This window comes from Aspergillus candidus (assembly GCF_002847045.1).
Source record: "Aspergillus candidus strain CBS 102.13 unplaced genomic scaffold BDW47scaffold_42, whole genome shotgun sequence".
Lineage (NCBI taxonomy): Eukaryota > Fungi > Ascomycota > Eurotiomycetes > Eurotiales > Aspergillaceae > Aspergillus > Aspergillus candidus.
Genome location: NW_020194047.1, coordinates 106303 through 127501, shown reverse-complemented (window position 1 = coordinate 127501; position 21199 = coordinate 106303). Strand labels below are relative to the sequence as shown.

The following is a 21199-nucleotide window of genomic DNA, read 5'->3' as shown; positions in this document are numbered from 1 at the left end:
GCCAGAACCTTCCTTGAACGGAGCCAAGCTAGTAGTGGACGTGAAGGGGTTGGAATGTGGAATTCCCAGCAAACTGGTGCGAGCGCATTCTTCACCGAAACATAACCTTCCAGGCCAGTAAATAGTCACACAAGGCTTGACGAAGCATTCTGGGAGATGAGACAGAATTCCTTTCTCGTTGCTGACCGGTGCCGACTTAAAGCTTGTCTCTATCAAAGCTAGGTACCTCGATTTCCTTTCTTTTCATTTTTGTCTTACTTTGTGTTGCCCCTTTTAGGTCTTGACCATGGTAACCATGCTAAATGATATTCCCCATCCCTGTGGCATCCAATCCCTAAACTCGGGATACCGACATTGTTCGAAATATGTTGGTGAAAGAACTCTCTATCAAGGAAAATAGCCCCATCGAACTTTAGAGAAGGGTTCCTCACGGCAGATCATTCCTTTAATGTCTGAAGAATAGATACTGATCAACTACCTGTGTGGTTCACACATATAGCCAGAGCTGAAAACAGTAGGAATTCGTGCCCTCCTTACCTGTATAGAATGCAATCACCTCACATACTTGATTGCGTCTACATGCTTGATGGACCCCGGTGGCACAGATCAAGGACAAAGGACGGGAACACCGACTCCTTCATTTCCCTCCATTTTCATTGAGTGTGATTGAACTATATAAATGTATATACCAGTCCCCATAGATCTGAAAATCTCCCAACCAGATCTTTCTCAGGCCCGCGCCAATCGTTTCCTTCCCCTCAGACGCCTTTCCGCCCAAGGCTCCGCTCCTGTCTTCTATTCTCATCGTTTCAATTCTCCACCTAGCCCAACATGAAGTCCCATATCTTGCTGGCCCTTTCGTTGGCCGCGGGCATCGCCTCCAGTCACCCCGTCAACCATGAGCCTAACAGGGCTGCCAGAAATGCAGTTGACGCCAAGCGCAGCATGCCCGCCGATTCGACGGGTACTCACTTGGCTAACGGCCGTCAAATGCTGAGCAAGAGACAGTGGCCGGACGACTATACCCCCCCTTACGCTGACGCTGATTTCAACATCGGCGCTGATGTCGAGCCTGAAGGGGAGGCTGGAGAGAAGGTTGAAGAGCCGGGATCTGAGGAAGAGGCTGCGGAGGCGGCTGAAGCTGCAGCCAAACCCGATGGCGACGATGCCAATGTCACCCCTGAGTATGACTATGACCAGGATATTGATGTCGTCCCTGGATACAACTATGACCATGGCCACAATGTTGATACTGGTGCCGATGGAGATCATTACGATGAAGCGGCCGCCAAACCCGATGACGACGATGCCAATGTCACCCCTGGGTATGACTACGACCAGGATATTGATGTTGCTGACATCAAGCCTGAATATGACTACAACCAGGATGATGATGTCGTCCCTGAATACAACTATGGCCATGGCAATAACGACAATGCTGGTGCCGATGGAGATCATTATGATGAAGCGGCCCCCAAAGCTGGATATGAAGGTTTTTCTCTGAAGAGACAGGAGCTCGATGACACCCCCGACACCCCTAACACCGAGGAAGAAGCTGCGGAGGCGGCTGAAGCTGCAGCCAAAGCCGATGACGACGATACAAAGGTCACCCCTGACTATGGTTATGACCAGGGTATTGACTTTACCAATGTCACCCCTGAATATAACTACGACCACGATACCAATGTCGCCCCTGAATACAACTATGGCCATGGCCACAATGTTGATGCTGGTGCCGATGGAGATCATTATGCTGAAGCGGCCCCCAAAGCCGATGACGATACCAATGTCACCCCTGACTATGAATACGACCAGGATATTGATGTTGCTGACATCAAGCCTGAATATAACTACGATCAAGATACCAATGTCGCCCCTGAATACAACTATGGCAATGGCGACAATGTTGATGCTGGTGCCAATGGAGATCATAATGCTGAAGCGGCCCCCAAAGCTGGATATGAAGGTTTTTCAATGGTGAAGAGACAGGAGCTTGATGGCACCCCTGACACCGAGGAAGAGGCCGCGGATTTGGCTGAAGCTGCAGCCAAAGCTGATGACCACGACATCCATGGTGATATCAATGTCGGCCCTCAATATGACTATGACCACAATTTCGATGTTGATGTTGATGTTGATATCAATGGAACCGACAACGACGAGAAGTACGAAGACCAACTCGAAGGCGGAATTCGAGAACAACTCGAAGCTGCAGCCTCAGCTGGAACCTATTAAATATGTGAGTTTGCAGCTTTCGCATCTTGAACGCTTTTGTCTTGCAGATTGAGAATCATCTGACCACTTTGTCAGATGCATGGTAGCCTGCATATTGACAAGACCTTTCTGTCAAACCTCTAGTGATGGAAACTAGCAGAGGAAGTCACCGTGTTAGACATGGGGATTTCTTGTAGTTATTGGTCTACGGTCTTGAGTTATCTTCCTGTCCCTCGTTTATCTCTGTTTTGGTGTTTGTATGCTAGTTGTGCAATATAGCTTGCATGATCAGAGTCTGCCTTACTATTAAGTATCGTCTGTGAGACTACGCTGCATTCAATGTCCCACTTAGATTCATGTTACTAGTGAAGCTTTTCTGCAGTTCTGGTGATCTTTTAGTTCTCCGTAGACACCTAACTAGGAAGTCCCTGGCAGGATTGTATACGTAGTTTTCTCTTGCAGAAGAGCCGGTGCAGATATGACTATCTAATTGCCCAGCACTCCACATCATAGCCAGTAGTGATTGTTCAATGAAAATATGAAACGTGAGAAAGTAGACAAAGGATATCACCCAACTCATAAAGTAACAAACAGTCACTACAATCACCTATCCACTAGTTTCAACAAATGATTATAAACATACTTTCATCTCCAGCTTATAACCCAAGTCTTCTCCCCTCCCTCATCCACCAACCTACCTCTGCTCCACGGTGTGGCCAACTATCCAACATACGTACCATCCCCCATATAAAAATCATCATCGCCAGACCTCGAAATCTAAAGCAGTTGATCGAAACCAAAATCTACTATCCTTCTTATATATATCTTTACGGTTTCGCCGGCTCAGCTAGATCTCTTATTGATATATCAAAGTCTAGCTATTCAAGCCGATCACATAAAGATCAAAAGGCCAGACAGCGCATGTACTGTGTTACTGCTGTGTTCGACACCGTTGAATATAAAGATGAAGCCGAAAGAGAAGGCTCCGAAAGATGAGCTTCCAAATATCTGGCAAGCCTGACCCCCTTGGCGTCCATTCCTTTGGAGAAAAGACCGAAATACGAGTGGTCTTTTGGACTATTACGGCAGTGCCACGCTTGGCCTTCATTTTCCAAAAAGAAAAGATGCTTAAGACAACATCCGTTACCAATAAGCCAGTGTGGCTTGTCTATATCGGATATACGAGTTCGCAAGTCCAGCTGGTCCGCTCTACCGCAGACATGATCAATCTTGGAGCAAAACAGGAAGCCGGCGAGTTTTATAATTGCTAGTCAATTGTGACCATGGATTGGGACAATGCCTCGAGGACACAGATTGGAAAGTCGACACGAAGAAGGTGGTTCAGGAACCCGTAGTTCCCCCCAGGACCCAACTGACCTGCTGTTCGATTATTGTGCTATACTTGTCTTCTGATGCCGTTTCGCTCCAACAGCTCGACAAGTGGTCCTCCGAGCCGGAATTCATTCTGTCTGTCGTGATGAAGATAGGGCTACTTACGAACCCCAAAACGTCATAATATCATTGATGGCACAGTTAGATACTCCGTCTTCTATTGCGTTATCGCCTGTGTGGGAAAAGAGTCGTTAGGATGTTATCGAAGATGTCTACACCTACCCCAAAACATAACTGATATCGCTTCTGCTCATGGTGCTTATCAACGACAAAACACACAGCATTTGCTTGCGTTCAGACTACTCAAAAGCAATTTTTGCTCCTGCGTAGTTTGGAGCCCGCTCCAATTTACACCAATATATCGACGATATACAAGGCACGACGGAAGCAGGGTCGATCAGCGTAATGAGCGCGAGGACTACATGAGCCTAGAAAGGCAAGTGGCTGCGTGTGATTCACTCAAAGAATAAAGCTTTCTCAGTCCATCCTATGGACTTCTCTATTGATAGTATGCGACATCCTAAATCTCCGAAGGATATCCTACCTCTCAGAATTGAGATAAGGGACATATTGAACCTTCACATATTATTCAGCTTGACTAACTCCCTGGTTCAACAGACAAGCGGGGCTGGAATACTACTTCTAAAAGACCCCGGTAGTCTTGTTTTCTCGCTCTGGAGCCTCATGGTCGACTTTCACTTGCACAAGAGGCTAAACGACTACAAGTCGACGTTCGAGTCCGTATGTGATACGATACGCAACGCGTGTCGCTCGCAGCTAATGCCTTGGTGGTCCAGTGCACTCCAATCCACCAGGAACCCAATTTCGGAACAGACACATGTCGCGGACACTCATATTGGTATACTTGGCCTCGATAGACCGGAACAGGGGTACATAATGCTCCCAATTCTGCGTCGATCCTTGAGTACTTCGTGCACTTCCAATTACGTCCGTTTCCCACTGGAAAGCTAGCGGCGAATACAGCAGGGCAAACAGCAGGAAGAACGGCAATAAAACGAACCTACTCATATCTCCCCTGAGAAGGACCTGTTGGATATCGTGTACGAAATGGAACCATTGTCACCGACACAAGAGAAAACGAGTAACCCACCGCATGGTGGTAATAAACACGATGTGTTTATTCTCTGGCAATATCAGGTTAGATGGAAGACGAAATATGCGTGTGCTGTGTCAGCCTGGCTGTGCCCAGCAGAACAACGGCAGCGACATTGCTGCCCTCGCCTTGTCAGGATTATATTTATATTATATTCCCGCGTGCCCTTTTGGATAACACGAGAAATCCCCCCTGAATTTCGCTGAAACCAGGAAGGCCAAGGAAATGTTCAATGCGGACAACTGTCTGCTGGATAATGTGGAAGGCTCTGCTGGTCTTGTTCTTTCGTAGCTAATACACTTAGCCTACCTGGCAATGCATTGAGGGGATGGAATCATGCACTGAGCTTATGGTATGGTTCAAGGAAGTGGTTTGGGAGTACCCAAGACATGGAGAAAACGACAATACAAATACCTTATCTGTTTTGGCCCATAAGACCAGTCAACTGCCTACTTCATGGCTTTTGCAACTGAGTACAGAAGAAAGAACAAAGATAATCAAATCTCATTCAATACAATAAATACATGGGTAGAAAAAGGGCAACCGTGAGGCTAACTATCATATTATACTTCTTTTCAAGCGTATTCCACTCCCAACTCCAATAAATTTCTTCCTCGTGTCTGCGTTTGGAAGTCTAAGAATTCCAGATCGTATTGACTTGTTTCCGGCGGACCTGGAGAGACATATCAGTTAGCAATTGGCATTCGTCTACACTAAGGGTATATGGATGATAGAAGGAAATGTGAAAACGTACCATTGGTGCCAAAAAGACCACTCCCACGCCCAATGCCACAACAGTCGCCAACAGCTGCAGCTTCGAGAATCCCTTGCCCAGAATGTCGAATGCTTGGCTGGGCGTCGCGCGCGTGCCGAAGATGTCCCACCCAAAGGCGAAGACCAGGCTCGTGCTTTCAAGCAGCGTCGGGCTGGAAAGGATGTTGCTGATGCCGATGACGTCCCGCACGTGCGAAAGGTACCACTTGCCGTCAAACTCGAGATACGGGCTGTACCGCATCAGGCCCTCTTCAGCCTCATTTGCTGTCGGGTCGCGGTCCACAGGCCGGCGGGGATCCAGGAACGGGCGAGGGATGCCGACCAGGGAGTTGGTGGAGGGGAGGTAGCAGAGAAGTTGGCGGATTGTGATTCCCTGGCGGGTCTCGGTAACCCCCATGTGGGAGATCGGTTCGGGAATGACGAAGGCCTGGGAGATGACGTGCGGAAGGGGAAGAAGGTCGTGGATGCTGGAGAAGTTGGCTGCGGAGCCGAGGGACCCGCGGTCGTTGGGGATCGGGGATTCGTAGAGCTCGGAGATCACGAGCTGGTAGCCCATGGCATCGGAGGGGTGGACGGGGTGGGCCAAGAAGGAGTAGGCGAACCAGTTCTCAGAGATGGTGGAGGCGATGGGCTGGGTGGTATCAACGCCTTCTTGGGTAGTGGTGTAAAGAAGGTTTCCGGAGACGGCGTCGAGGAGGTAAAAGGTGGCGGAACTATCCCCGACGGCAGTCACGAGAACCAGGTTGGGGTTCAAGTACTTGTAGAGGACCGATCGATTACCCAGGACCTTGCCGATGGACGCCACCGGGTCGTGGGAGGGACGTGCAACGGCGCGCACGATCTTTTGCCCGGGGGCCGGGGCGAACTCCCAGACAGGCACCTTGTTGTTCGAGGCGACCCATCCGAGGACGCGACCATCGTCACTCGAAGTGACAAAGAACCCAGGTCCGCTCAATGGTTCCAGGGGAGCGCCCTTTTCGTTGATACCAATCGTGGACGGAGTGTCATCATTGCTGACAACAGCAACGGAGCGGATTTTGGTCGTAGCGGAGGTACGCTTGACAATGCCACCAGAAGTGACATTGAAAGTCACCGAGCTGCCATCGTCAGGGTAGACAGTAGCATAGCCTGGCTGGGTGATGATCGCTTTCACGTTCCACGTCTCTCCTTGCGAGGCCTTCACGCTCCAAGATACGGCTCCGTGGTTGCCAGTGTCAAGGGCATAGACCCGTCCATTTCGCGTAGCAACGACCACAGTCTTGGAGACCCCAAAGCCATCAAGGTTGGAAATCTCATCACTCAGAATACTGGTGAGGATTCGTTTGGGGAGTTCCTTCAGCCACTCTGGTAGGTGCTCGAGGTCTTTCACATGTCGCTTGACGCGGTGCAGGTAAGCACCGTAGATACTTTCATGGCCTTCGACCTGGAGTTGATGGGCCAGTTCCTCCTGCGTGTCTGCCTCGGCCCAGCTCGCAGCCTGAGCACCAGCCAAAGCTTCGTATCTGGTCCACTCGTTCTGTCCATTTCGGATTAGCTGCCAGTCCCCAGACTCCAGAACAGCAGCCGATCGGACAGCTACAGACTCGCCCTTGGCAACGACCTCGGCGACAGCGTGCAAAAAGCGCCCCTGCGGAGGGGTTTGAAGGGGCCACCTTCCAAGGATGCCGTGAGAAGCGGACGAAACCACGGTAAGTTCTGCTTCGGTGATGCGGGTAAAGAAAACGTTGGCGTCCTTGTTGCTAGTTGCGAAAGCTGACCATCCCTGCACGCGGGGTAGGCTGTAAGCCTTGCTGACAGCTTCGGTCTTCAGATCAACATGGTAGACATCGGCCCAAGAGCTCGACTCGGTTTGGTAGTGAACCAGGAAATGCGGTAGCGAGTTGAGCTGGTGGGGGGCGTGAACGACGATGGAGCGGATCTCCTGGCCGCTGGTGTTTTCGATGTTGACTGAGCTGACCTTCTTGGACCCAATCACATTGACTTTGAGCGTCTTCTGCGATTTGTCTGCCCAGACGATCAACGGGGAAGCAGTGTTTGCGCCCACGAAGAGGATGGACTCGGGACCGGACACGTCGCTTTCCGAGTTCAGGGTCACCTGGCGAGTTTGTCGGCCGGTCACGGGGTCCAGCGAGGTGACTTTCACTTTAGTACCCTTGAGAAGGCCCGACTGGAGCGAAATGTAGAAGACCTCGGTGGAAGAGGACGACACTTGAAAGGGAGTTTCACCACTAAATCCAACCAGTTGACAGTCAGCCTAGGTCCTATCTCCACTCAATAATTGAGACACCAACCTCTCATCCCTGTATTCCCACTTAACATCTCCGGACTCGCCATCCACTCGTCTCACAACACCGGTCTTGCCCGCGAACAGAGCAACCGTGTCTTTGCTAGATGGGGCCGCATGAGGGTCCGCCAGGTGGAGCAACTCCAAGTCCACCAGCGACTCGTCCACGAACCAGTTTTCCCAGACCAATTTACCATCCAGAGCACTCCAAGATGACACATAGTCACCCACAGCGCTCACAATGGAGCTGACCCCATCCGAGGCCCGCAAGAGGCCGGGCCCATGATCGGGTTGCGACGATCGCGAAACGTTCTGCCTCCAGAGCGGCGATCCATCTCTGGGATTGATCGCACCGACGAGGGAGTCTTCCGACAGAGTGTAAAGTAAGGAAGCGTTTGAGGATGACGGGGGTCTAAGGAAGAAGGTCGACTCGGCGGTGGGGACACCTAAGAGGGCGTGGTGGAAATCGACATGGTTGACCTCATCCGGGTAGATGGCGACCGTGAAGGGAACGCAGGAGGCGAGCCAAAGAAGCGTCGCCTGGAGCCGCATTATTATGACCTCGGGTGGAAACTGGTCATTTGAGGATGCGGGGGGATTGGCGGAGAAAGCAAGGATGGGGAAGAATGGAGAGAGATCCAACTGTTGTGATGTCGAGCTGGAGGGCGGCAGTATACTGGCACTACTGGAGGCGGTGATACCGATGATGCACCGGATTGGTTGACACGGAGTAGCTTATATGCAAACACCTCAGCTTGAGGTTCTATATTCGTCTCCTCTTGGCTACAACTCATCCAGCAGCCTGTTTATTGAGAATCTATCCTCAAGTTCGACTTTGGGTGTTTGTGGTGCCAACTGCCACCTGTCACGACCATAATGGCCCATGTCGATTACAAAAGCCAGGACCTGATGTGACACTATCCTTCTTGTAGCTGTGACTAATGCCTAGTATGAGAAGATAAAGGTACCATAAGCTAAAGCAGGTCTTCTGCATGGCTCCAATAACAGCTGTTCCCCTTCAAGCCGTGTGTGACACATGTCGTTGGTTGCATTAGACAACAACAAGATGAGAATCCTGGCGATGACGATGGCTCTGACTGGTCCTCACTGCCAATGCAGTGATACGAAAATACACCAGAGGAAGGAATCTCTGGGATCTGGAGGTACAGGAGGTGCATCTCATCTGCATACAACCAATGAATTGAAAGTGAATCGGCCTGGACGCCCATAGATCGCACGTCCGCCGATCGATGGCTGTCTTGGCGACGAACAGAATTGTTGGCAATGGTGACACCAGATCGTGGACCGCATCATTTTCGTCAGATTGTCAACAATGCTGCCAGCTACGAGACCAATCGTGTCTCCTAGTGGGCAAGCTGTCTTGGTGTGGGGGTTCCACAGATCAAACTTTGGTTCGATTGGCACCGTACGCGCTTCTCTGGTTCGTGGTTTACTCGACCGGGATTACCCCAATGAATCATCGTCAATGCTGCGATACCATCAATGTTTTACGACACGTGTAAAAGCCATTAAAAACGTTATCAGGAGCAAGAACATAGAATTGGCTGGACTGTACTACTCTACAAATCGAAGGATATACGTTTCCACATCGTCGTAACCTCCAACCCCGCTCCAGTGACCCCCACGGACTCCCTCAATATTGATTGGGTGTGCAGCCCCAGTTGGCACATCAATGGAGAATGAGGGGCTCGAAGCTCCTCGTGAGGGGATATAAACCCGTGGATCTGTCAAAGATTGAGAACACAACTTTCCTCTAGACCTCTACCAAACCGAAGCTCTCAGCCAGCATGTCCTTTTCCGTCCAGGGACGAACTGCTATCGTGACTGGGGCAGGCTCTGGTGCGTATATACCGACTAGAACATCCATGCGAACCATCACTAAGTTACGTAGGTATCAACCTGAGCTTCGCCAAACTCCTCTTGGAAAAAGGGTGCAACGTCCTGATCGCTGACCTGGCACTTCGGCCTGAGGCGCAGGCGGTTGTTGATACTTATAACAAGAGCCCTCGGGCGGTCTTCCAAAAAACCGATGTCACCGATTGGAAGCAGCTGGAGAGATCGTTTGAAGTGGCGGAGAAAGAGTTTGGGGAAATTGACATTGTATGCCCCGGGGCTGGGGTCTATGAACCGGTATGTCTTTTTCCACTGCCTCGTGGTCAAATGAACGTCTGTTCCCTGCTGTTGACACAATCTGACGCCGTGACAGCACTGGAGCAACTTCTGGCGTCCCCCTGGCACAGCGGACAGCCGCGATCCGCCCGACGGGGGCCGATATGCTTTGGTGGATATCAACTTGACGCACCCAATCCGTGTGACCCAGCTCGCTATCGCCCACTTTCTTCGCCATCGCGCTAGCCAGCGACCCAGGCACATTCTCCACATCTCCAGTATCGCTGGTCAGAGCCCTGCCTTGGGCACTCCGATCTACGTAGCTACCAAACACGCCATCAGTGGCCTGGTCCGGTCGCTCGCCCAGCTGGACACGGCAGTTGGGATCCGCGTGACTGCGGTGGCACCAGGTGTGATCAAGACTCCTCTGTGGACGGACCATCCCGAAAAGCTTAAGATGGTGGACCCGGCCGCCGATGAGTGGGTAACTTCCGAGGAGGTCGCCGAGGTCATGCTGGCCTTAATCCAACAAGACCAGGTCAGCGAGATCATTGGCGACACCAAGGGCCAAGGGCCACAATTTCCCGTCAGCGGAGGAACCACTCTAGAGGTTTCAAAGAAGGTGCGACCGGTCACCGCGTACAATGACCCGGGGCCCCACGGCCGAGCAGGAAATACTGCATCAGACAAAGGAAAGCTGGATGACGAGGTTTTCGGACTGCTGTCTAACCCAAGATGGGGGGATTCGAAACTGTGAGGTTACGACCATGATGATCATGTCTTGCGTGATATTGTAAATCTCGAGGAATATAGATTGAACACTGCATTGCAAGCTCAAGTTTCCTGCGGGGTTCCAGTATATTTTCCGGTTTAAAAATATCTCCCAATATTAGAATCTCCTGTCGTAGTGAAAGTGATGACACTTTAGAACAGCATCAAGGGGAAGGAGCTCTTGGCCTCATCTCCACCGTTCTTGGAGTCTCCAGCGCGACGCGACGCAGTGGATCATGACGGGAAGGAACCCGGCACACGCATGGAAAAGGTTATGACCAATCCAGCCCGAATGCGCCAATGGGTCGATCTCAGGAGTAACCAGGAAATCCCCGGTTCTCCCGGCCTTTGGGTGCAGTTGCGACTGCGTTATTGGCATCTAAGATTTCCAGAGGTTCCATCGGAACACGGTTCGCCACAGCGTCTATTGTCTTCCCCAGGAATTCGCATGATTCCTGGACCTTTCACATTTTGTTGTTCAGTTACATTCCAGTAAACTGAAGAGATGCGACAGAAGATGAATTGAGTGGACGAAAACAACGGTGGATTTGCACCGTTCGAAACGGACAGAAGTACAGGATTCTTAGTTAAGCCCGTGACCGCCTTTGTTTGCTGGTCATTCTTATCATCTCCTCTCTCCCCTCTCCCCTTCTTCCCTTCTCCTCTCTCTCTTTTTTATTTTATTTCCATATTTCTTCGGGATCGTCTCTTTCCCACCCCATTCGACCCCCCTTCCTCTCACCGAGTAGCTCGTGTGGCTATTATGCCGAATGCCTTCGTCGCGTTCTCGATGATAAGGTAGCCCAACTTTTCTGCCTTCGTGGTCAAACACCCTTATCGGCGTCTTTTACTCCGCACATTTAAATCATGTTGGATGACGAAACAACTGTCGGCGTTGGTCCGGTCAGTGCCTCGCGACATGCTTCACGAAGGTAAATTATGCGTCGTGGATAGAAACCCCCTCTTCTGATCGAGTGGTGGCTGACGGAAGCAACCGTGGTCTCTAGAAATGGAGTACGAGGGAAACGTGATGCCGGGTTTCACGGCCAGGCCAGCTTTCTTAGCTGTGTGATTAATCTGGTCAACACGAGTAAGTGTTTGAGTGATGGTCAAGTTGGTAGATGATTCCCTAATCGTGTCCTAGTCGTTGGCGCCGGTGTTCTTGCCATGCCCCTTGCCATGTCGCATATGGGAATCGTCCTCGGCGTTGTGGTGGTCTTGTGGTCGGCGACAACAGCAGGGTTCGGACTATATCTCCAGTCGCGGTGTGCGCGGTACCTGGAGCGAGGGACCGCCTCGTTCTTCGCCCTCTCACAGATCACGTACCCGAATGCCGCTGTCATTTTCGACGCTGCGATCGCCATCAAATGCTTCGGCGTTGGCGTCAGCTACCTCATCATCATCGGAGACCTGATGCCCGGTGTGGTCCAAGGATTCATTGGAGGGGAACCGGAATATGATTTCTTGCTGGACCGGCATTTCTGGGTAACCGCTTTTATGTACGTGCTTGGAGGCTGCATGTTGGACGTCGGGTTTATACTGATAGTGTCGCAGGCTGGTTGTCATCCCCCTCTCGTATCTTCGGCGATTGGACTCCCTCAAGTACACGAGCATTGCGGCTTTGGTCTCGATGGCATACCTGGTGGTTTTGGTGGTTTATAACTTCGTGGCGGGAGATATGGTGGCCGGTCGAGGCCCGATTCGTGTGATCCACTGGGCTGGCCCGGTTCCCATGTTGAGCAGTCTCCCGGTCATTGTTTTTGCGTTTACATGCCATCAGAATGTAGGATCTCCGGTCTTCGGTTGTCAGTTTGATTTTTCTAACGTTTGAGCAGATGTTTTCAATCTTGAACGAAATCGAGAACAACAGCCACTTCAGAACAACCGGCGTGGTTCTCACCAGTATCGGAAGTTCTGCTGCGACATACATTCTGGTCGCGATCACCGGTTATCTCACGTTTGGCAACAACGTTGGCGGCAACATCGTGGGGATGTATCCACCAGGCGTATGGGCCACGATCGGACGTGCGGCCATTGTCATTCTCGTCATGTTCTCCTATCCCCTGCAGTGCCACCCCTGTCGAGCCTCGGTCGACGCCGTCTCGCGCTGGCGACCGAAGTCTACGAATAGCAACGATAACTCCACCAACCGACACCCGCTCCTGGGGGCCAAGAGCAACCGACCGGTTGAGCCGATGAGCGACCTCCGGTTCTCAGTGATCACCACCTCCATCCTTATCCTCAGCTACATTGTCGCCATGACCGTCTCATCGCTGGAAGCAGTGCTTGCCTACGTTGGTAGCACAGGAAGCACGAGCATCAGTTTCATCCTCCCGGGACTGTTCTACTACAAGATCTCGTCCCCCGACTCCCTCCACCACCAGCGTCTGATGAAAGAAGACGACGAAGCGGCAGAAACCATGGTCTCCGACGACGACCTCAGCGACGACGACTTCGAGAGCGCTCAGGTCCCACTCACGGACGGCGGTTTCTTCGGCCGCAACTCCCGCCACTGGCGCCGGGGCTTACTGCGGAAACTGAGTCTAGCGCTCGTGGTGTACGGGGTAGTTGTCATGGTCGTGTGTCTGGTTACGAACTCGCTCTTTATCGCGTCACATTGATGGTTTAAAATTAGACCTTGACGGTATCCTTCATCTACAATGTGTTATCACGAACTATTATCAGAGCCAGATCGAAAGTAGCAGATACATAGCTTAGCGCCTCGGGGGTGACGACTCGATCCTTGGCCTTTATTTCTCCTCTCCCTTTTTTTTTTCTTTTTTTTTTTTTTTTTATCCTCTCTGTTTTAACAATCTACAGTCTATTTATTCATTCAGAGCAAGCAAAACGCATTGGGCTATGCAGATTCAGGTTCAGGTTACGTTATATTCAAGTCCAATACCACTATACCATTGCGTTACGTACACAAGGCGTTTAAACGGGAGGGAAGAGGGTCTGTTTTTGTTTTATTGAGATCATCAAGCCAAGCAATATTATAGCAATCCATTACGTTCAAATTAGTATTCCTACTTGACTTATTACTTAAGAATTATTATGCGTCCGTTCTAGGGTTGAGATTATTATTGGTTACTGTCTAGCGTGCTCGCTACCTTTTCAAGTATTATATTGTTTCATAGTCGGTTGCTGCTGGCTATAGGTTATATAGTATTGAACTTGCAGGATTAGATAGCTAGTCAAGGTACGGAGTGGATTCGTCCTGTGAGACGGAATGGAATTGAGAAACGGTACATGGATAGTGCTTGTGAAGAAAAGGGTCAGTGAACAGAACAGAGGAGAGGATTAGTTTTTCAGTAAATTTGATAGTGGAATGAGCAAATCGATAGAAACAAACTCATACAGATCCCATAGAATAAGATAGGGAGTAATCAATCAATCAATCGCAATCTGGGGACGATGGATGGATGGATGGATGGATGGATGGATGGATGGGGGTAAAAGTCCAGACTGGTTCTGCTGGCGATGGTGGCAAACTAGTTATTGCTCTGGTTATTCAGAATCCTCAGAATAGCCAAGAACAAATTGAGAATATCCAGGTAAAGCGCGATCGAAGCAGCAATCTCCTCCTCAACATGATAATGGCGCATGATCATCTGCGTATCAACAAGGATATAACCACAGAAGATGATCGCAATCAGTCCACTATAAACCAGCTGCACAGTTCCGCTAGCGGGGAAAAACATGGCCACGAATCCGAACAGGATCGCGAACCACAGCGCCCCAAACAGATAAGGCATCCAGTTGGTGAAGTCGTAGCGCGTCTGGCACGCGAAGAGCGTCAGCGCGACGAACATGCCGAGCGTGAGGACGAGCGCCTGCACGACGATGCGCGCGTCGTAGAAGGAGACCGCCACGCTGATGGAGTAGGCTTCGAGGATGGTGAAGCCGGAGAGGAAGAGCAGGTTCGCCGGGTAGCTTTTGCGCTTCCAGTAGGTGACGAGCATCATGCCGAGGGCGCCGAAGACGGAGACGATCATGAGCCAGAAGTTGGACTGAATCCAGGAGCGATAGGTGTCGCTGAAGAAGGAGATGGAGCTCATGAAGGTCGTGAGGAGGAGTTGCATTGTTCTGGGGGAGTTAGTTTCTTTCTTTTTTTCTTTTGTTCTTTTCTTTTCTCTTTTCTTCTACCCCGGTAGAGAAACGGTAGATGCATTTATACCGGACCTAGCGGAGGATGGGATGGAGACATACAGAATTGCATAAACCTTCCGCACGAACTGCATCCGAACGGGCAGCGTGCCCTCCGCAACCATTCCCCCAAACTAGACGCAAGTCAGTCAAGTCGCCTTATCACCCTGCACACACATCACAGCAGCACACCCCCATAGAAAACCGACCTTAAAATCATCCGGAACATTATCATCCTCGCTGCGCGGGGCCGGCTCATGACCAACGTCGGTTGCCTGATAAGACGGCGGCGGCTGAGTGTAGTGGTCGTCCTCGAAGGAGTCCCGCTGGGGAGCCGCCTCGTATCTGGTGTTCGCAGCCATGTTGCTACGTGTTAAAGCTGATCGTCGTTAATCCGAGAGGTTCTCGAGATGGAAGAGATGCATGAAGGGTTGATCGGTGGTGAGACGGGGTGATAAGCAAGAGAGGGAGGCGCCTGGGGCAGGTGACGTCGGATAAGGTCACGTGGTGGTTCTTGTCTTGGCCTTAAGGCAGATTTCCATCTCTTTTGTCAACCTTGTGAGGCCGACTACTTCGGAAGCACTTCTTCGGTATAGCAATGCCTACAGTGGCTACCACGATTCATCCATTATAATTAAACCCATTGATCAATTCTCTGCACCGGGTCATGGTCATGGTCATGTCTAAATCTAGATAGTGTCTAAATGATTAGTAACTGCTACTATGTACTGAGAAGATATTGCTACGGTAAATCATCAAGTAGCCGTCCAACGTCCATCACCCCACCTCCGCATTTCGAAAAGGGAGCTCTTCGGCGATCGCACGGTCAGTGTCTATGAATGCTCCCGATACAATTGAGCCGTCATCATCGTCACTCGTATCGTCAGGCGTATCCGCCGCTTCAACCCCAGCCGCAACGGCAGGGGACGCGGCGCCGGCCGGATTTCTCCGCTGGAAATCCTGCGTGTGTGCGTAGGTGATCAAACTGCCCACGCGGGAGATGTTGCGCGCGCGCATTGACGCACCGGGGGTGGGCGGGGCGCCCTGCTCCGGATCGGCAGGAGAGACGACCACCGCGGGGGGTTGCTCCTCCAGCTGCATATCTCCGGAGAGGAAGTTCGGCGGAGCGTGCGCGGACGGAATTTTATATGGAAGGGGTACGTCGCGCGACGCACGGAACAGGAGGACGTTGGAGCAGTGCTCATTCTCCACCCGGAAGATCGTCCAGATGCCCCTGCGGCAGACTTCGGAGAACGATACGACAAAACTGAGGACCGCGGAATGCTGGACGTCGTGTGCAAATATGGCGTAGAATATCCAGTTGAACCGGACGACCACATCAAGGGCCATGGCCGCATAGTAGACCCACACCTTCCGGAATGCGAGCGCCTCGCGCAGAAGGGGGTGCTTGGCGTACGGGTTTCCCAGGCTCCAATCCATGGCGAGGTCCCAAACGGAGACGTATACCGCGTTTAGCAGGGCGAATGTGATGAATGGGGCCTCGAACCGGGATACTCGGTCAATACGATACATGCTCAAGGTCGCGTAGTAGAGGATGCCAAACATGTACTTTCCAAAATTGAGCAGGTGTGGGAAGATATTCCTCGTGTCGGCATATCGACGCAGGCACTGTAGGGCTCTCAGGATGGATGGGACGGTTGTAAAGAATCCCAGGAGCCGGGACTCGGACGAATTGCACTGCAGGGAATTCGTCCAATGGTGTGCGTAGAGACAGAAGAAAAGCTCAATATTCTGCTCACAGTCAGCCAGCCGGCCGTCACGACCTTGCCAGGTATACTCACCCCCATACTATAGGTCTGAGAACAGTACATGTCCCCGAGGAAGAAATCCCGAAACTCCACCGGATAGAATCCGGCGAGAAGGAGACGCCACTGGGTCTGGTCAGCATTGCCTGATATACGGAGAATATAACACGTACGTTGGAGTAGGCCCACCACTTCCGGCTTCGGTGATACAGCACACGCGCGGGCAGAAACAGAATGCATACTGTCAGTCCCACCAGGATCACTGGCCAGTAAATATAACAGTCGTTGTGTGACAAGAAATTGAGCCACATGATGAGGCCCAGGAGGAACATGAAAAACGATGGGAGCTAGCACGAGTCAGAAAGCATCAGGAAGAGGAACTGCAGTGGGTCATACTTCTGTCAATTGTCGCCAATCCAAGGCATATCGCGCGTCATATTCGAATATAAAGACATAGTTGATTTTCGATCTCGTCCAGACCAGACAGTCTAGACAAAACAACAAGAAATGAAAGACGATAAGGAAATAGCCACCATAGATCTGGAGGAGATAACTGGTATGCATTTTGATGGTAGCATCCGAACCATTGAAGTGCTGGCCGGCGTAGATCAAACCCTGGATCCCAAACAGCACGCCGGCCATCAGGAGAAGGCCGGAGCGGAAGGTGTTGGGCGAGTAGTCAGATGTCTTCTTGACTGTGCGCCGCAACTTGGAGGCGGCAATCTTTCGGTTCCCGCGTTCAAAGTAGCGGGCGTAGAGATCCTCCGTGGCCGTCAGAAGATTCTCCGTCACTTCACTCTGCACGAACCACGCCTTGTTGACCTTCTCGGACATGTAGCGCATGGTGGGGCGAGCGTCGACGACCTTGTCGTACTTCTTGTTGATTTTCCGGAAGGCCGTCCGATTGAGGTAGGCATATCCCTTGAGCAACTCCACGCCCCGGTAGTATTCTTGCAGAGCGTGTTTCAGCTTGCGTTTGGCCGAGCGGTAGGACACCTCGGTGTTGGGCGATTCTACTGGCACTCGGCGGTTGAAGTCGCTGCGGTTCATGGCACCCTCCGCGTCTCGGGGCGGGAAGGCCGCCGGGTTGGCCAGGCCCGCGAGCGCCTTGGAGTTCTTCCCGATCCGACGACCTGTGAAGGCGCCCTTGATGCGCTGACCGCCCAAGTGACCGAACCCCGTCGGTTGGGGTTTGTCATCGCCTTGCGGTTGAGCCTGGGCCTTGCCCAGGACCTCCTGGATGCGCTGGTCCCGCATGATGTGCAGTTGCTTCCGAAGGACGGCCAGACGCGCCGTGGATTCTTCCTCCTTGAGCTGGTAGAACGACTCGATCTTGCCGAGTTCGCCATCCAGAAAGGCCATGAATTCATCCTGCCGCCGCTCATACTCCCCCATCGAACCGCCTGCTTGTGCCCGCTTCTCCGGCGATTCCCAATCCGGGTGGGTGAAGACTCGCTTCAAAAGTTGGGATGTTCTGGTGGTCGACGGGCCCGGGTTCCCTTTCTCCGTTGGGTTCGTGGCAGTGCGTCTGAGGGAGGGACTTGGCCCGGTTGTCCCCGCCGGGATGGTCCTGGTGCTACCGTGTCGCGACACGGAGGGGGAGGGAATTCGCGGGGACGCATTGTGGGGGCCGTGTCCTTTGGGGGAAAGTTGGTGGTCGTGGGAGTCAACGGCCGGGTCGATGGCCGGGTCCGGGAGCTCGAACGAAGCTACATCCGACGACGGAACGTGCTGGGGCGGCGTTGCTAGGATGCTGCCGTATGTCCCTGGGATGGCCGAGAATCGCGATCCGGGCATACGCAACGGGTGGCGCTCGGTCCGCCGTCCTGGCGTGGAGACGCGGCCGGTGCTCCGGGCGGGCGTCGCCGCCGGGTTGTATGCCGGATCGGTAGCCTCCCATTCTTTGGCGGCTTGAGACGGGGTTGACGAAGGGTGAGAACGGGCCGTCGGGTCGTTGCCATACGACGGTGTCGCATCATGGGGCAGGGAAGGGTGGCTGGAGCTCCGATTGGCTTTTTGCAGGGCTCGCGCGATGGCTTTGAGTTTCTTTTTCCCCGTCTGTACCAGATGTCACCGTTAATGTGCGACCATGACGGCGGGGATCACGTTCGGTGCCTCGATGGCTTCCCTCGCACCCACCTTGTAGTCCATATACTTCGCCCGCCATTCCGGAACGAGTTCCTGGTCCAATTCCCTTTTCGCAGAAAGGAAAAGTTAGACACGATGCGAAGCAATGAGATCGGATCTTGCGTGCGTAACCTACTTGGCAAATTTCATGCTGGACGGGGCGTGACGTGGGCAGGCATGACAAAAGGGGAAGACAATCGTCCCTGGCAGAAAACTCGTGAAGAGCTGCGAGCCAATTTAAACCAGCGTCGGTTAGTCCACCCGAGGCTCAGCTGAAACGAAGAATTTAATTTTTTGTTTTTTTATTTTTATTTTTTAACCCTGTCGCGATTGCGCTGTAAGGCTGATTCGGGGGGGACAGGTCGTAGTGACACTGGTGTTTGTCTGCGCTGCAGGATCCCCACAGCAAAGATAGGAGAAAAAAAAAAAAAAAACAAGATGGATTGGAGGGGGAAGTGGAAGATGAGGTGTCATAAAAGAAGAAGAAACGAAAGAGACAGTCAAGAAAAGAAAAGACAGGAAGAAAAATAGTGGTCAAGAATCCGAGCCAAAAGGATCACGCCAAATGACGGTCTATCAAAAACTTTCAATGCGGCGATGACGATAAAGAACAGGGTTGTCGGTGCCTCAGGACGGAGAGGAAAGACAAACCAATCATGTCACGGGAATCCAGACCAACAGGGCCTCTGATAGGCCTCGTTGGACACACGTGCATTTTTTTTATTTTCATGAGTATGTTACTCTAGCTTACTTTATTTAGTTTGGTTTTATTTGTTGTATTTATTTAATCTATTTTCTATAATTTGATTATCATCCTTATTTGTAGAATGGAACTGTGGGGTCCCAACAAGTGGATCGAGATTTCTTCTCTCCAGTCCGGGTTTCTTTCCGAACCCATCATCCTCAGGCAGCCAGAGCATGTGATTGCTTGTCTATCAAAATCAAAGTGGCGATGAAGTCGTCCACCGTCCTTTCTGACCCCGGTCAACGGATTTCTCCGATTGACGTCCAGAAGCGGATGATCCGACTATCTCTTTCTGGATTAAACATCCACATAATTGCCAGCTAGGGGTGGAGATGGTTTATCCCCAGGAATTCTCCCAGAAAACCTTACGTCCCAGAAGTGGAGGTCCGAGGAGAAGGACATCTTCCCTCTCCCGTATTCTTCCATTCCAGACAGTCGTCATCACATCAAAAAGCGCCAGCTAATCACAGTGGAGGAAACCATCCCCCCAAATACCAAGTCACCGCTTGCAATCAGCACAGCCATCGTGAGGATTGGAACGCAGAGGATGGTACTGGTCAGCGTAGAGGTGTGGTTCGCATAATGCTCGTCATACATGTCGTAGACATTCTTCTTGGCGTGGTGTTGCGCGACACTCCCATCCATCCCTTCTGTCTTGGCTGGCTTCTCAATCCCACCGAGGAAGGAGTCCGACAGGAGACTCCTTGGCGACGGCGTGGCTGACTGGCTTGCCTGCCCGACAACGTGGCCAACGTGACTCGGTCATGTAACCCTAAAAAAAAGGAACGAAGGGGGGTAGGGGTGGGCCCGGTGGGCGTTGTGTACGCATGTATTTACTCCTTGCGCTTGGAGGGTCAGTCCTCGGAAGGGCCTCATACCTCGAATGAGGCTGCACCAATGGAGCTGGTGAAGCTTGCTCTTGTGTGTCTCTTGTCATACACCTGGTGAGCATTATCAAACTCTCCTGTTGGGATGTGTCAGACCGTGGATTCCCAACGGATGGACAGCTCAAGATTGTTGGAGTTGGTCAGCGGGGACTGCACAGGAGGCAACTCAAGTCTTATCCCAGCTCCAAGTCAAACGTATGAGTATGGAACGGTATATGGAACATGCAGAATGGATAATCGAGTGATGATTCTGACTGAGGCAAACAGGGCGCCTTATTATATGATCTCAGATATCCGTCTCAGTCTCAGTCTCAATCCAGGTTCTAGTTCGAAACCGTTCTTCTACTCTAGTTGACAACTGCACCATGCACCAGTTTGCTGCTTATACTGTTAGAATGGCCTCGGCGGGATCCTCATTCAACAGCCATCCGCTGTCGCCTCAACAACCATTGCATCTATTGCAAGAGGTATACGCACAACGTTACTCAAACAACCTACGAAACCAGCAAGACCCTCAAAACGGCAACGAGGCAATTCGCTATAGAATTAACATTCGGCCTTGACCAACCCCCCTTACATCATCTCCAGCGGGGAGCGCCATACAGGCGCCACATCGCGGGTGGAGAGACTGTGCGTAGTACACCGACACAGGCGGGCACAGCGACGAGGTAATCACATCTACATATCGCATCTCAAACATCACTCAGTCTGTCTCAGTATAATTTTCCCCTAGCTGTGGACCCGACCCGTCTAGTCCCAGCTAAGCTTCCCCTTCCAAGGCTTGTCCTCGCCCTATGGCCGATCGTCGGGGTCGAGGCAGTGGTGGAATCGTCGTCGCAGGTTGCCTTC

At 51.8% G+C, this 21199-nt stretch overlaps 7 protein-coding genes across 7 annotated transcripts; 2 read left to right on the top strand and 5 right to left on the bottom strand.

Annotated features, from left to right (window-relative positions):
- Window positions 1–772: 772 nt before the first annotated feature.
- On the bottom strand, window positions 773–1829 carry BDW47DRAFT_109803 (uncharacterized protein; the record flags this gene model as incomplete). Its single annotated transcript, XM_024813560.1, has 2 exons — window positions 1617–1829; window positions 773–1184 (listed from the first exon to the last, which is right to left on the bottom strand). Coding segments are annotated over exons 1-2 (433 nt in total), but the record flags the coding sequence as incomplete, so codon positions are not given.
- BDW47DRAFT_109802 (uncharacterized protein) lies at window positions 1830–2239 on the top strand. The gene has a single exon (XM_024813559.1). The coding sequence runs from the start codon at window positions 1975–1977 to the stop codon at window positions 2233–2235; it is 261 nt and encodes an 86-aa protein (XP_024669795.1). The 5' UTR covers window positions 1830–1974; the 3' UTR covers window positions 2236–2239.
- Window positions 2240–5211: 2972 nt separating this feature from the next.
- BDW47DRAFT_59237 (uncharacterized protein) lies at window positions 5212–8393 on the bottom strand. The gene is made up of 3 exons (XM_024819382.1): window positions 7786–8393; window positions 5475–7722; window positions 5212–5393 (listed from the first exon to the last, which is right to left on the bottom strand). Exons 1-3 carry the CDS (start codon window positions 8328–8330, stop codon window positions 5355–5357), a joined length of 2832 nt encoding a protein of 943 aa, XP_024669794.1. The 5' UTR covers window positions 8331–8393; the 3' UTR covers window positions 5212–5354.
- Window positions 8394–9586: 1193 nt separating this feature from the next.
- On the top strand, window positions 9587–13300 carry BDW47DRAFT_127829 (transmembrane amino acid transporter protein-domain-containing protein; the record flags this gene model as incomplete). Its single annotated transcript, XM_024816771.1, has 7 exons — window positions 9587–9638; window positions 9691–9929; window positions 10006–10661; window positions 11687–11769; window positions 11824–12178; window positions 12234–12462; window positions 12515–13300. 7 exons carry the CDS (start codon window positions 9587–9589, stop codon window positions 13298–13300), a joined length of 2400 nt encoding a protein of 799 aa, XP_024669793.1.
- Window positions 13301–14105: 805 nt separating this feature from the next.
- On the bottom strand, window positions 14106–15261 carry BDW47DRAFT_109796 (Bax inhibitor-1 family protein). The gene is made up of 3 exons (XM_024813558.1): window positions 15035–15261; window positions 14889–14959; window positions 14106–14765 (listed from the first exon to the last, which is right to left on the bottom strand). The coding sequence occupies exons 1-3, from the start codon at window positions 15185–15187 to the stop codon at window positions 14171–14173; spliced, it is 819 nt and encodes a 272-aa protein (XP_024669792.1). The 5' UTR covers window positions 15188–15261; the 3' UTR covers window positions 14106–14170.
- A 1671-nt stretch (window positions 15262–16932) lies between these two features.
- Window positions 16933–18478, bottom strand: BDW47DRAFT_59184 (SPX domain-containing protein). The gene has a single exon (XM_024819381.1). The coding sequence runs from the start codon at window positions 18386–18388 to the stop codon at window positions 16982–16984; it is 1407 nt and encodes a 468-aa protein (XP_024669791.1). The 5' UTR covers window positions 18389–18478; the 3' UTR covers window positions 16933–16981.
- Window positions 18479–19624: 1146 nt separating this feature from the next.
- On the bottom strand, window positions 19625–20241 carry BDW47DRAFT_109792 (uncharacterized protein). The gene has a single exon (XM_024813557.1). It carries the CDS (start codon window positions 20106–20108, stop codon window positions 19905–19907), a length of 204 nt encoding a protein of 67 aa, XP_024669790.1. The 5' UTR covers window positions 20109–20241; the 3' UTR covers window positions 19625–19904.
- Window positions 20242–21199: the final 958 nt, after the last annotated feature.

Bases quoted from the DNA above. Each gene is read 5' to 3' on its own strand.
- BDW47DRAFT_109802 (XM_024813559.1), top strand. From the start codon at position 1,975: ATGGTGAAGAGACAGGAGCTTGATGGCACCCCTGACACCGAGGAAGAG.
- BDW47DRAFT_59237 (XM_024819382.1), bottom strand. From the start codon at position 8,330: ATGCGGCTCCAGGCGACGCTTCTTTGGCTCGCCTCCTGCGTTCCCTTC. The intron at 7,723-7,785 runs GTTGGTGTCTCA...GGTTGGATTTAG, and splicing joins TGGGAATACAGGGATGAGAG to TGGTGAAACTCCCTTTCAAG. The intron at 5,394-5,474 runs GTACGTTTTCAC...ATGTCTCTCCAG, and splicing joins TGGTCTTTTTGGCACCAATG to GTCCGCCGGAAACAAGTCAA.
- BDW47DRAFT_109796 (XM_024813558.1), bottom strand. From the start codon at position 15,187: ATGGCTGCGAACACCAGATACGAGGCGGCTCCCCAGCGGGACTCCTTC. The intron at 14,960-15,034 runs GTCGGTTTTCTA...ACTTGCGTCTAG, and splicing joins ATGTTCCGGATGATTTTAAG to TTTGGGGGAATGGTTGCGGA. The intron at 14,766-14,888 runs GTATGTCTCCAT...TAACTCCCCCAG, and splicing joins CGGAAGGTTTATGCAATTCT to AACAATGCAACTCCTCCTCA.
- BDW47DRAFT_59184 (XM_024819381.1), bottom strand. From the start codon at position 18,388: ATGCCCGGATCGCGATTCTCGGCCATCCCAGGGACATACGGCAGCATC.
- BDW47DRAFT_109792 (XM_024813557.1), bottom strand. From the start codon at position 20,108: ATGGATGGGAGTGTCGCGCAACACCACGCCAAGAAGAATGTCTACGAC.